The following is a 14,925-nucleotide window of genomic DNA, read 5'->3' on the forward strand; positions in this document are numbered from 1 at the left end:
AATGACTTTTTCTATAAACCTCCTGGAAGGAGACAGGGGAAAAGCTCCCCAACGTCGCTCTGGGCAATGACTTTTTCTATAAACCTCCTGGAAGGAAACAGGGGGAAAAGCTCCCTAACGTTGCTCTGGGCAATGACTTTTTCTATAAACCTACTGGAAGGAGACAGGGGAAAAGCTCCCCAGCGTCGCTCTGGGCAATGACTTTTTCTATAAACCTCCTGGAAGGAGACAGGGGAAAAGCTCCCTAACGTCGCTCTGGGCAATGGCTTTTTCTATAAACCTACTGGAAGGAGACAGGGGGAAAAGCTCCCTAACGTCGCTCTGGGCAATGACTTTTTCTATAAACCTCCTGGAAGGAGACAGGGGAAAAGCTCCCTAACGTCGCTCTGGGCAATGACTTTTCCTATAAACCTCCTGGAAGGAAACAGGGGAAAAGCTCCCCAGCGTCGCTCTGGGCAATGACTTTTTCTATAAACCTCCTGGAAGGAGACAGGGGAAAAGCTCCCCAGCGTCGCTCTGGGCAATGGCTTTTTCTATAAACCTCCTGGAAGGAAACAGGGGGAAAAGCTCCCTAACGTTGCTCTGGGCAGTGACTTTTTCTATAAACCTCCTGGAAGGAAACAGGGGAAAAGCTCCCTAACGTCGCTCTGGGCAATGACTTTTTCTATAAACCTCCTGGAAGGAGACAGGGGAAAAGCTTCCCAACGTCGCTCTGGGCAATGACTTTTTCTATAAACCTCCTGGAAGGAAACAGGGGAAAAGCTCCCTAACGTCGCTCTGGGCAATGGCTTTTTCTATAAACCTCCTGGAAGGAGACAGGGGAAAAGCTCCCTAACGTCGCTCTGGGCAATGACTTTTTCTATAAACCTCCTGGAAGGAGACAGGGGAAAAGCTCCCCAGCGTCGCTCTGGGCAATGACTTTTTCTATAAACCTCCTGGAAGGAAACAGGGGAAAAGCTCCCCAGCGTCGCTCTGGGCAATGACTTTTTCTATAAACCTCCTGGAAGGAAACAGGGGAAAAGCTCCCCAGCGTCGCTCTGGGCAATGACTTTTTCTATAAACCTCCTGGAAGGAGACAGGGGAAAAGCTCCCCAGCGTCGCTCTGGGCAATGGCTTTTTCTATAAACCTCCTGGAAGGAAACAGGGGGAAAAGCTCCCTAACGTTGCTCTGGGCAGTGACTTTTTCTATAAACCTCCTGGAAGGAAACAGGGGAAAAGCTCCCCAGCGTCGCTCTGGGCAATGACTTTTTCTATAAACCTCCTGGAAGGAGACAGGGGAAAAGCTCCCCAGCGTCGCTCTGGGCAATGGCTTTTTCTATAAACCTCCTGGAAGGAAACAGGGGGAAAAGCTCCCTAACGTCGCTCTGGGCAATGACTTTTTCTATAAACCTCCTGGAAGGAGACAGGGGAAAAGCTCCCCAGCGTCGCTCTGGGCAATGGCTTTTTCTATAAACCTCCTGGAAGGAGACAGGGGAAAAGCTCCCCAGCGTCGCTCTGGGCAATGGCTTTTTCTATAAACCTCCTGGAAGGAAACAGGGGGAAAAGCTCCCTAACGTCGCTCTGGGCAATGACTTTTTCTATAAACCTCCTGGAAGGAGACAGGGGAAAAGCTCCCCAGCGTCGCTCTGGGCAATGGCTTTTTCTATAAACCTCCTGGAAGGAAACAGGGGGAAAAGCTCCCTAACGTTGCTCTGGGCAATGACTTTTTCTGTAAACCTCCTGGAAGGAGACAGGGGGAAAGCTCCCCAACGTCGCTCTGGGCAATGACTTTTTCTATAAACCTCCTGGAAGGAGACAGGGGAAAAGCTCCCTAACGTCGCTCTGGGCAATGACTTTTTCTATAAACCTCCTGGAAGGAGACAGGGGAAAAGCTCCCTAACGTCGCTCTGGGCAATGACTTTTTCTATAAACCTCCTGGAAGGAGACAGGGGAAAAGCTCCCTAACGTCGCTCTGGGCAATGACTTTTTCTATAAACCTCCTGGAAGGAGACAGGGGAAAAGCTCCCCAACGTCGCTCTGGGCAATGACTTTTTCTATAAACCTCCTGGAAGGAAACAGGGGGAAAAGCTCCCTAACGTTGCTCTGGGCAATGACTTTTTCTATAAACCTCCTGGAAGGAAACAGGAGGAAAGCTCCCCAACGTCGCTCTGGGCAATGACTTTTTCTGTAAACCTCCTGGAAGGAAACAGGGGAAAAGCTCCCTAACGTCGCTCTGGGCAATGGCTTTTTCTGTAAACCTCCTGGAAGGAAACAGGGGAAAAGCTCCCCAACGTCGCTCTGGGCAATGACTTTTTCTATAAACCTCCTGGAAGGAAACGGGGAAAGCTCCCCAACGTTGCTCTGGGCAATGACTTTTTCTATAAACCTCCTGGAAGGAAACAGGGGAAAAGCTCCCTAACGTTGCTCTGGGCAATGGCTTTTTCGATGTGACCCTAAGGACAGGCAACAAAAGCAAGAGACACACGGGATTACATCCAACCCAAGGCTGTTGCACAGCAAAGGAAACAGCAGAGTGAAGAGATGAGCTACGGAGCGGAGGAAGATACCTGCACACCATACATACGATAAGAGATTCATGTCCAAAGTAGATAAGGAACTCAAACAACTCAACAGTAAGACAAGAAAACAAATGTTCTGATCAAAATATAGACAAAGGGCCTGAGTGGACATTTTTCAAAAGAAGACATATATGTGGCCAACAGGTATGTGAAAAATGCTCGACATCGCTAATCATCAGGGAAATGCAAATTAAAACCACAGTGTAATATCACCTCAAACCTGGTAGAATGTCTACCATCAAAAAGGCAAAACATAAGTGGTGGCAAGGATGTACAGAAAAGGAAATCCTTGTATACTGTTGGTGGGAATATTAGTTAGCATAGCTATTATGGAAAATAGCATGTTGGGCCAGGCGCAGTGGCTCACGCCTGTAATGCCAGCACTTTGTGAGGCTGAGGCGGGCGGATCACGAGGTCAGCAGATCGAGACCATCCTGGCTAACACGGTGAAACCCCGTCTCTACTAAAAATACAAAAAAATTATCCGGGCATGGTGGAGGGCGCCTGTAGTCCCAGCTACTCGGGAGGCTGAGGTAGGAGAATGGCGTGAACCCAGGAGGTAGAGCTTGCCATGAGCCACGATTGCTCCACTGCACTCCAGCCTGGGCGACAGAGCAAGACTCCGTCTCAAAAAAAAAAAAAATTTATGTTGGCTCCTCAAAAAATTAGAAATAGAACTACCACATGATCGAAGAATCCCATTTCTGGGTATATATCCAGGGAAAATGAAATCAGTATGTTGAAGAGATAGCTGCATTCCTGTGATCACCACAACATTACAATAGCCAATATATGGAATAAACCTAAGTGTTCATCAATGAATGAATGGATAAAGAAAATGTGGTGTACAAACACAATGGAATACTATTCAGCCTTAAAAAAGAAGGAAATTCTGTCATTTGCAACAACATGGATGAACCTGGAGGACATTACATTAGGTGAAATAAACCAGGCACAGAAAGGCAAGTACTGCATGATTTCACTCCTACATGAAATCCAGAGAAGCTGAACCCACTGAAGCACAGTAGGCTGGTAGTTGCCGGAGGCTGGGGGTAGGAGGATTTTGGAGATGTTGGTCAAAGGATACAAACTTTCAATTAGACAGGAGGAATAAGTTCAGGAGATTTATTGTACATCATGATGACTACAGTTAGTACTAATATATTGTATACTGAAAGTTGCTAAAAGAGTAGATTTTAATTATTTTTGCCACACAAAAATGATAAATATGTGAGGTAATACATGTGTTAATTAGCTTGATTTAGGCACCCTATAATATACATGTATATCAAAATATCATGTTGTATACCATACATAAATATATACAATTTTAATTTTTCATTGAAAATAATTTTAAAAAGTAAACTTCAATAAAAGTAAGTCTAGCACTGAAAAGCATCTCAGAAGTCTTTTAGTTTAATACTTATCCAACACAAGCCAAATTCTTTTATCACATCACCAATATGTAACCGTTCAATCTCTTCTTGAACACTTTAAGTAACGGAGACTCACTTCCCAACAAGAACTCTGAAGAAACATTCTGTTTTCCTTCTCTCTCGCTACCTTTCCATTTCACCCCCTTTCTTCTGTCTCAGAACCACTTTACTCAGGGTCTCCACATTTTCTGAAATATCTGTGTGTGAGTGCAGAGACAACACAATGTAAGAAGGCGATGGAATGCTCTTTCCAAACATAAGGCACTGGCAGCTAGCAGGGTGCATGCACACCTAGTTAGGCAGGCCAAAAATAAGGTGATGGAAAAAGAACATCTGAAACAGGCCCTGAAAGCTGGATCATATTTTGATGGGTGAAGAAGGCGTGGGAACAGTATGAGAAAAGTCATGAAAGCACTCTCAGGAAGCAAAATGAGTATTCTGTTTGGCAGGAGTTTCAAATATTTGTAGAGGGTAGTAGGGTTAGAAGAACAAACTGAGGCCATCTTAGGGAAGGCTTGAAGACTCCAAGGGTTCCTGTACTGGGCAATGACAAACCAAGAAAAACGGAGACTAGGAAAGTAGCGTGATCATGCAGGTGTCCTGGCACACTGTATCACAACATCTGGCTGTTAATGGAAGAAGAAATAATTTCCTCTATTATTTATCTCACAGTTGGAGCAACTGACATTACGCATATAACAACATGTATTTGATTTTTACAGAAAAGCACCTTCTATACACGAATTAAGTGTCTGCACTTCATGTCAACATTATAACAAATCTGTGAGGGCATAAAGATGAACAGAACATTGTTTTAACTTCAACCAGTTTACAGTGTACTGGGAGAAGTTGACTTAATGTAATAAATGAGGAAGAACAAAATAAGTTTTAAATAGTAATAGACTGAGTTCACATGGAAGAATAATTAATTTGATGTAAAAAGTGTCATTTTTACTAAGCCTTAAAGGATATGTAAATTCTGAAGGGTAAATAAAGTAAGGGGAAAAATATTCCAAGACATAGGCACAGTATAAAGTGATGGCCTAAATTAAATCTCCAGAACCGTATATGAGTGTTTCTGAGAGAGACAGAGAATGTGTGTGCTTGTGCTGTTCTTTTATGTGATGGTCACTCAAGTGAGGCCAGAGAGGAGACACAGGAGAGTCTCAGGAAAACAAAGTTTATTATACTCACAGGTCCTGGAGACAAGAGGCATGCCACGCTGCACAGGGCCACGTGTGGAAGCCTCAGGGTGTCAGCAGCAAGGGGAAGGCGTAGGCTAGAGCATTTACTGAATTTCCTCAAGAAAGGCAAGGCAGGGCATGGTAAACAGGTTAAGATTAGCCAGTTTGAATAACTCCAGCAGGTTCTAAACTGTATGAGTGGTCCCCAGTTGCTGGGTACCTGGCCCTGGGATGATTAAGGCAGAGGAATATTGTACAGGCCAGAGACGAGGAGATACGTATGGCTCAGGATTGGTTAGTGTGCATATTAAAGGCGTGCTCCTGGCCAAGCCCTTTGCTATCTCTGAAAACTGGCTGGTCACAGGAGGGGCAGTCTCCCCAGCCAGAAAGGATTTTAAGATGTCAAAACATTATAACATATAGAAGATAAAAAACAGAAACAATACAAGGTATGTGTGTGTTGAGAGGAGGGAGGGAAAGAAAGGAAAATAATTTTTTTCAATATTTGTATTTATTTACCATTGTTACACTGTCTTCACAGAACATTAAGTTCCTGGAGGGCAGAAATGTCACCTTTTGAAGATTAATCTTTAGTGTGCATAATATAGTATAATTAATAAAGTATAACTAATTATTCAACTAGTTGCCAAGTCATCATATTTTTTTAATGACTTTTGAAGAATTAAAAAAACACAAAATGAATACAGAAATAGTTGTTACTGTCTGAAGCTGAGATGAAGGCATCTCTGTCCAGGCCATACAATAGAAGGATAATTAAACTGTGGCTCATTCACATTCATATTCCTTCCTTCACTCAATAGCCATTATTTAACACTCACCATGTGCTAAGTACTTTGAAGACAGTAAGGGATATAAAAGTGAATAAAGGATGTTCTTCGTACTCAAGAAGCTCACAGTCAAGGCAAAGCATGTTAAAGAAACTTGTCTAACTGCCTATATGTGCCACTTCATTCAGGATTTTTCTGATTGCTTCCTCATAGCATCATTTAATTTGTTTTGCTACCTGGTCTCCCCTCACTCCCCACCCACTTTCACTTTCTGTAAACTAAAAAGTTAGAGCTCAAGGCTTAATGAGATTCAGGATCAACTCTTTGGGCAAGAATATTTCAAGATGGTGCTGTACATTTGACATCTTATCACATTAGGAAGCCAGAGAATCTGGTTATCTAACTTTTAATGATGATAATCAGTGGGGTTCAGGAGGAGGCAGCCTGATCCTTCCACTGTCAAGTTTCTATCAACCTTTCCCATAACATTAATATTACTGATGATCACTGCCTGAGTCAATTATTTTAAGCAGAGTGTCTTTAAGTTCTATTATTCCCTCCACATGTACTAGCTGGAATTCTCTGGTAGAGAAGAGCTCTCCCTCATTGACCAGGGCTGTTTGATTACTCTGAGATATAGTCCCTTTAGGGCAGGCAGGATAAAAGCTTAATTCATTCCCATTAATTATCAGTTTTCAGAGGAAGGAGTTGGTGCCTTAGCACCTTCAAACGGATAACTAATAATTATTTTGCTTGGTTTTATATGTTTGGTTTGCTTGTTCTCTTTCTCATTACCAGGAACTCATAGATTTTTATACATTCAATGTGGTTTAATCCATTGTAGTCATTCCTGTTGATGTTAGAATTTGATGCTCTGGTCAGTGTCCTTGAAGCTGATTTCTGTGTCCTTTCACATGACCCTATTGGTTTTACTATTCCAGACCTGGAATCAGAAATTTCTTTGAAGAGTCCTGACACCTTCTGGAAGGAAGTAATATTTAGAAATAACAATCTGGGTGATATAGATGCTTACTGCTACTGAGTTAGTCACTTTTATTTTTATGTCCTTTCAGGGCAAGAGTGAGAAACTCTATTTTTTGTTTCTATACCTAAGAAACAAAACATGAACTAATTCTGATATTTCCACTTAATCTTACATAGTTTTAACTTATTAGATTTGATTTTTTTCCCCTTACACTAAGGTTTTGGTTCCAACCACGTTTATCTAATTTCATATTTATTATATCCACAACAGTAGAAAAATTACAATGCCAACAGTAGAAAAAGTAAAATGCCAACATTACTACAAACAATAAAACCAATGAATGAAGTTTATAATGTCTTGCAGTTCTTTTTGTCCTTAAAATATAACCCACTAAGAGTGTTCAGTTCAAGCAGCGGGCTTTGAAGTCACTCTAATTTTTTTTCTAAGTAATTATGTGACAATATGATATTCAATTACATACATTTATTTCAGCTAGTTTCCAAATTCTATAATTTTTAAAAATTTTTATTTTTTGCCCATTTTTCTAGTGTTAATCTTGTACTTCTTAATTTTTAGGAGCTCTTCATAAAATAACCTTCCTGTTATTCTGGTGTCAACAATTTTTTTCTGAGTTGTTTTTGTATCTTTCTATTTGCTTGTGTTGTATTTAAGCCTTGTAAAATGTTTTTATTTTTATGTAGTTTAATTAATTGCTTTTGGGTTTTTAGGCATAATTGAAAGATTTCTCTTTTCCTAGATTATAAAGAAATCCATACAAATTTTCTTCTGGTACTTGAATCATTATATTTTTACATTTAAATTTCTAATACATTTGGAATTTATCCTGGTGTACGCTCTAAGGTACAGACTCAGTTTTGTATTTTTCCAAATGGCTACCAGTTGCCCCAACACCATTTATTTAGGAATTCACTCAAATAGCTGACTTGCAATTATCATCTTTATCATAGCCTAGATTTCATATACAATTGGATTTAATCCTAGACTTAGAATCTTAAATCTGTCCCACTGGTCTATTGGGCTGTTAGGTATCAATACCATCAACACCATACTGTTTGAAATGTTTAGACTTCAATGTTTTAAAATCAGGGAGAGCTCGCTCCATCCCCCCACTCATCTCCCCCACCTCCAACCCCTACTAATATCACTCTTCTTTGCCAGGATTTTCCCAGCTATTCTTTCTTGCATATTTCTTCCCATGAGCCTTACACTCAACTTGTCTAGATCAGAGAGTAAGGGAGAAGTGGGGAGGGGAGGGGAAAAGAAACCAGTGGTATTTATTTAGCGATCACCTTAAATGTAGAGATTTTTTTTCTAAGAGCTTTATGTTGAACCTTCTTATCCAACAACAGGGCGTATATTTCCATTTGTTCAAGTCTATTTTTATGTCTTTCAGGAGTTTTTAAACATTTTCTTTATATAGGTTTTGCCCATTTCTCATGAATTTTATTGCAAACAATTTTATATTCATTTGTTGCTACTGTAAATTGGGGTCTTGCACTGAGTCTACGTCTACAAGACTTACTACAAGTTGTGTATATGAAGGTTATTGTATACATGAAGGCTACTGTATATATGAAGGCTACTAATTTCTCAGGCTATTTTTTAACCCATTTAAAGGCAAACAGTTTTCTTTAGCTTATAAAAAATCTATATTACAAATAAAGATTTTTTATTTGTAATATAATTTTGTTTGGTGGAAGGAACAGCACCCACAGCACCTACTCTTGCTAAACAAGAATATTCTCACTGCGGAACTGAAGTGTGTATGTATCACAAGGAAGGGCAAACACTCACCTTTGTGTATTCGTCTTTGGCCTTGATGAGCATTCGTAAAATGTCTACTTCTTTGCCCTCTCCTGAATTGAGGATCATTGGGGAAATTCCTGCTCCAGTTCCCTGATGGGCTTTCAACTGTTCATACTGAGTTAGGCTAGAAAAACAGAGGGGAAAATTCACACAAGAAAAACCAATTCAACACAAACAATGTTTAAAACCATCCCAATTCTCACCTAGTTGTTTTCATCCTGTTACAACCATATTAGAAATAAGCTTGCTTAGGAATTTAAAGGAGAAAAATGAGAGTTGAGGTCCTGAATTCACTGACTACACAGATGAATCTAGGATAGGGGTCAGCAAATCTGTGGGCCAAGTCCAGCCCACCACCTGTTTTTTGTAAAGAAAGTCACAAACACAGCCAAGCTCAACACAGCCATGCTCCTTTGTTTACGTGTTGTTTATGGCTGCTTTCGCATTACAAGGGCAGAATTCTATAGTAGGAACACAAATCCTGTGAACTGCAAAGCCTAAAATACTCACTCTCTGGTCCCTTTGAGAAGAGTTTGCCAACTCCTCACACAGTGCATTCTAAAGGATGCTCTCATTAGTTGCTAAGGAAACCCAATTTAGAGTTCTGAAATACTGAGGAAAGAACCCCCTACTTTACAGACTGCCTTGAAGTCAAGGCAAGGTTGATTCTGGCAACTCAAATCCTGTAGCTCTCTGGCAGTTTCAAAACATGGTAAAGATTCCATTCCAACTCGGAGAAGAGGGGCCATTTAAAAAACCACTTAGAGCAACGAGGAGTTCTTCTGTTGCCTGGAAAACAATACAGAAGAGAGACCAGATTGCTCCTATGTGCTGCTAGGTGATGTCGAGGAAAATATACTTTTCCTTTATGTGCTGTAACTTTCAGCTCACATTCTTATTATTGCCATGAAGTTTATGGTAACAAAGATCTGAGTACTTACTGAGAGACTTAATTCTAACTGGGGAGGGGGTCGGAATCCACACAAATCAGCTGCTTATTGCTAGTAAATAATCAATTTCCTGCCCGAGCTGTTAGGTAATTACTGCAGAATGCTGACAATTATAACATGGCCTCTTGGCTGAGCTACAGGGTATTTTTTAATCTGTATGAAATCCTGTTATTATTATCCACTGCACAATTTACAGTAACACGAATGTTCTAGGAACTAGTTGTTATGGTGGTAAATACCAGTTTGAATACACTTAATCACCATCTGCACCTTGAGCTAGTTACCTAAAATTAGCTATCTCTAGCTAGACTTTCAGGAATCTATCTCATTTCTTAAAAGGTGCTCCCTGTTTTTCATTTCCGTGAGGTCACTTTCTAGTCATTTCATTGCCCCAGGATTTAAAAGTGGGGACTGATTCTTTTGCACACAGAGCTACAGTGTCATACCCATGTGGCAGCAGCCATCCTATGTGCTTGGCTGAGTCCAGTCCCAGGCTGTGACACAGCACGTGCAGGAAACTCATCTCACTCTGAGACTCTTCCCATCCCCATAAATGGCAGGGAAATAACTGCCTCACAGTGAGCAGCCCTGGGCTCAAAAACTGATCAGTCAGCCAATTGCAGAGCAGAGAGCAAGCCCTCCTCTTTCAATGCAATCAGGGAAGCCAAGAGTGGGAAAGTCAGACAGCAATTTTCAAGTTGCCCAAAATGCAGAATGGGACAAATCACAAGGTATCACAAGATTAAAAGAAAGAGACCAGTAACAAGGAAGAGAGAGACAGTCGACTGATCACTAAGCTAATAGTAACTCAGCAATTTCTAAGGAGACAGAAAATAAAGACTACCTTAACTCAGTGTCTGAGACATGGGAGGAAATTCTGAGCTCCCACAAACATGTATACACAGTTAAAGGAAAGCATCTGGGGGACGAAGGAAATGAAAGATTTTACAGAATCGGGAGCAGACTTTTAGGATGGCTCTGAATGTTCTTTTTACCAACAGGCATACTGATAACTTTTCGAAGCAAAAGATTGCTAATTTACAAATGAAAATATTAAAGAAAATTGCCATCTGGAACAATTCACATATATTTCACACACAGGAAAAAATGAATCATTCTAGATGATAAATATTATGCAGTGAAAATGCGGCAAGTTGTTCTTACGTCTGATTTTCATTTATTAATTAACACTAAATGTCTGCCTAACCACTGTGAAAAGGACTGCTATGGGAGATCCATTCTGTTAAGACTGTAGTATAGTTACACACACTTAGAAATACAAACAAAAGCACCAGGTCCTGAAAAATATTTAGCCTTCTAGTACTTACTTTTTCATAAGCTCTGCAATTCTTTGGCATTCTTCCTTATCATAAAACCAAATTCCATAGATGGACACTGCAAAAAACACATCAAACAAATTATGAGCATCTTCAAAACTACAAAATAGAAAAAAATCTCCTTTCCATCTTAAATACATAATAATCTATGCGTTAAATTGATTTATTCAATAATTATTGAATAAATAAAAGCAATCATTGGGGTTAAAGCTTAAAAATACAGCATCAAGCCAGGCACAGTGGCTCACACTTGTAATCCCAGTACTTTGGGATCCCTTGAGGTCAAGTGTTCAAGACCAGCCTGGCCAACATGGTGAAACCCCATCTCTACTAAAAATACAAAAAAAATTAGCCAGGCCTGGTAGGGCGTCCATAATCCCAGCTACTCGGGATGCAGAGGCAGGAGAATCGCTTGAACCTGGGAGGTGGAGGTTGCTGTGAGCCAGGATCGCGCCATTGGACGCCAGCCTGGATGAAAAGAGGGAAACTCTGTCTCAAAAAAAAAGCATCAAAATTTAAGTCCACAGAGAAATCCGTGGTGGTTTTGTGCAAAGACGCGCACCCACACACATTGAAGAAACTGTGCTCCGCTTGAAAACATGGCACCTGAACACAACAGGCACTCGGCAAAATCTTCTGAAGCAAATGAATACAGACTGAAAATGAAATCACAATTTCTACACTTCCTGGCTGCGAGATAGCATTGTTTCTACACTCCATTTGCACATTTCATAAATACGTTTCATCTTTATTTTTAAATATTCAGAAACCTGATACTCAAATTATGCCTAGAAGCCTCCCTCCCCTTCTTCTCTCAGGAACATGTTAACTGAGAAAGTGGCTTTGTAAGCTGTAAGTTAGGGACAGGCCACTGGAAAAAATAAAATTTAATAATAAATCTCTGGCTTCAAAATGGTACAGAAAATTTATAACTGCTGAAAGATTAGATATGACTATGATTTCATCATTTAGTAATGAAAGAAACTGTGACATAATATACCTGCTATTGATTCATTCAATAATGTTCAAATAAGTTGTATACTTTAGTATGTGCCTATCTATATCATTTTTAGAGCAAAGGCTGAAACAGCTCCAAAAGACATTTACAAATATCTAGTTGAGGATCTGATGGCATTAATCATCTCAGTAATGCACTAACTACACACACATTTAAAACATCTTCATTGAAAATAGCAACAATATTATGATAGGGCAATGAAAAACAACAAAACATGTTTTTACAAGGGAAAAAAGACTTTAAATTCAAACTTTCCAAACACGTAATTATATTAATAGTATTTTGCTGTTACAACGGCTGTGATATTCTAACTACATCTTTTTTCCCCTCTTACCTGACCAATGTCTGGGCATGGAATTTCTGCTTCTTGTCAGAAATGATTCAGATATCAAAAGGTACAAGAAATGTCTTTATAGTGCTATTTTAAGCAGGTATCTTAAAGAGGAACCTACGAATCTGAATTACTCACTTGCCAAAAGGTGGCAATAGGGCTTTAAACTTTGGTTTTGCAATTATCAGTGTACCAGAAATCTTTTATCTTACCTACCTGCACGTGAAGTGGGGGGGAAGTAGGGGGAAAAATCCCAGCTTTTCCTTGAACAGGACCATTTTACTCTCTTAGATGGAAATACATACACATTTTCCTCCTTGGTACACTGACTTTTTTTTTTTTTTTTTTTTTAAGAACGTCTGTGTTCTGAAGCCCATGTGCTATGAGAGCTTTTACATCAAAACAAAATTCTTTCATCTCAAGATCATTGAATGTGTATCTTGAAACTTCATATTCAAGGTTGCTTCCAGTCCATCAACAATAATTCCCTACTTTAATTCCCTACACAGATTCCTACACTAACCTGCCTACCCTCACGTTCTTGAAGTCAAAGCAGATTGGATCACTGACGTTCAACCACTTAATAAATCTGAGTATGTTTGCGTGTCTTGGTGACTTTAACCTTAGTTACAAAACTAGGAGCCTGGCCTGTTTTTTTGGTTATAGTGTAAGTTTTCTTTCCTTGAAGACTGACTTTTCCAAAACTATCAAAGGAGAAAGATGGCAGTAAGGGAGAAAAACAGAGCATAACTCAGAAACACGAGGCCCAATGGCAGAGGAAAAAACGGCCATTGTTGTCTCATGACTAGGCTCTATTAATAAGAATATTCTGGGTATCTTTCGTTTGATGTTATACATTTGCGGCATTTGACATAAGGAATTGGGCTTTCGTAAGAGTGGGATGCCAAGAAAACTGTTGATACAAATAGAAAAGCAGTTTGACATTGTCATCACCACGAGATAACTGAAATGCAGATTTAGGGAGCGAAAATGCTATGGAACATCTTTCAAATGTCAAAGCAAAATGAAGGAAAGATTGAGTTTGCAGTAATTATTTAAGACATCGTGAAGACTTCTTTAGGACCCAACCGTTTATCTCCAAAGCAACATGGCTTTAAAAATTAAAATGAGATCATTTTGAGATAACTCTTTTGATCCCAGTTTAGTCTGGACAGAAAATTTAAATAGCCAAAGGGGAAAAAAAAACATTAACCAAGAGTTCTGGCTACCGAAAAGAGGCACCAAGATAAAATGCAGAACTGGGCCTAACTTTCTTCTCCCTAAAATAGTTTTGCAACTTGAGCTGCATTCCCCTGGGAAAGAGGCTGTGAATTCCATGGAAGTATGCATTCCAAGTTTCCTGCCTCTTAGCCCTAAGGTCTACCAACCCCTGGACAAACCTATCACTCTTCCACACAAGAGGGTCTATCAAAGCAGTCTGTGGAGATATATAAAAACCAGAGATCACCATGCCTTAGGGAGGTGATGAGCTGACAGGCTGACAGAAACCATGAAGTTCACATTTCAATCCAAGTTTTCCTGTAAAGCCACTGGGTGAGAGGCCCGTCCCTACATAGGCAGGGAGCAGAGCAGGGAAGACGAAAATACAAGGTTGAAAAGAATCAAGCAAGAAGGTGTTTTGTTTTGTTTTGTTTTTTAGAATTCTAAAACTTAAAAGTAATTTTACTGTAACTTAAACTTGCAGCGATATGATATGGCCATGTAAACTTTTGTGGCACTGAAATGTTACTGCAGGAATAGCTTCTGGGTTTTAAAAAATTATAAGAGATCATGAGCAGGATAATTATTTAGCTTTAAAAATCAACCAATTAATATACATCTGGAAATTCACAATGCTTCGAGCCTTTGTTCAGCCTGGTACGCCTGCATACCAGCCGCTTCCCAGCCACCTGTCTGCCAACACGGAGGTCAAGTTTAAGGGTACTTTGGTGCATGAAGCTCAACTCAACTATTTCTACATCTCTCCTGGAGGTAAGAAACCCTAAAGCGAAATAAGGAGTAGGAAGAACACGTTGAAATTTACTCTAAATATCCTAATGATACCTAGAATGTGACTTCCTCACTCTAAGAACTCATCTCTCCATATTTAATCAGGATTTACCACACACCATTGTAAAATTTTGCCTGTAACTGCACTATCCTGGTTTATGCCGTTCTTTGGAAATTCTCAATTGAAAAAAAGTGATGTTTGAGGCAACAGGCAATGCAATACTGCCTTTACATAATGAAACACCAATCTTTTACTTTCCTTTTAACTCTGTCAGTAAGATCAAGGAGATCAAAATTTCCATATAGACTTCATGTCTTAGGTCCACAAAGACAAGGCAGAGAGCAAGCTGATTATATTCAGTAGTGGTATTTTCTTTTTAAATTTCTTCAGTGGAAAAACCAAAAGCTGGTCAAATTTTAAGAGGCTAGTTAAGGGGCCATTAAAGGCAGTGTCATGTCAGCGTCACTCAAATGTACATTTTCATTTGTAACCCTTTGATT

General features: G+C 39.9%; 2 protein-coding genes across 8 annotated transcripts in view; one reads left to right on the forward strand and one right to left on the reverse strand.

The window, feature by feature from the left end:
• DCP1B (decapping mRNA 1B) overlaps positions 1-14,925 on the reverse strand; it is a 62,384-nt gene that overhangs the window by 14,569 nt on the left and 32,890 nt on the right. For both annotated transcript variants that reach the window (XM_001153642.7, XM_024347625.3), the window contains exons 4-5: positions 11,057-11,123; positions 8,767-8,902 (exon numbers count right to left, since the gene is read on the reverse strand). In XM_001153642.7, coding sequence (XP_001153642.3) covers positions 8,767-8,902; positions 11,057-11,123 — 203 coding nt within the window. The remainder of the gene's footprint in view (positions 1-8,766; positions 8,903-11,056; positions 11,124-14,925) is intronic.
• CACNA1C (calcium voltage-gated channel subunit alpha1 C) overlaps positions 14,147-14,925 on the forward strand; it is a 723,808-nt gene continuing 723,029 nt past the window's right edge. For 5 of the 6 annotated variants that reach the window (XM_016922778.4, XM_016922781.4, XM_016922779.4 and 2 more), the window contains exon 1: positions 14,148-14,406. In XM_016922778.4, coding sequence (XP_016778267.1) covers positions 14,268-14,406 — 139 coding nt within the window. In that variant the 5' untranslated portion in view covers positions 14,148-14,267. Of the gene's footprint in view, positions 14,407-14,925 lie in introns of all 6 variants that reach the window. The other variant, XM_016922741.4, reaches the window with a different exon arrangement.

Source organism: Pan troglodytes, chromosome 10 (genome assembly GCF_028858775.2).
Source record: "Pan troglodytes isolate AG18354 chromosome 10, NHGRI_mPanTro3-v2.0_pri, whole genome shotgun sequence".
Taxonomy (NCBI): Eukaryota; Metazoa; Chordata; class Mammalia; order Primates; family Hominidae; genus Pan; species Pan troglodytes.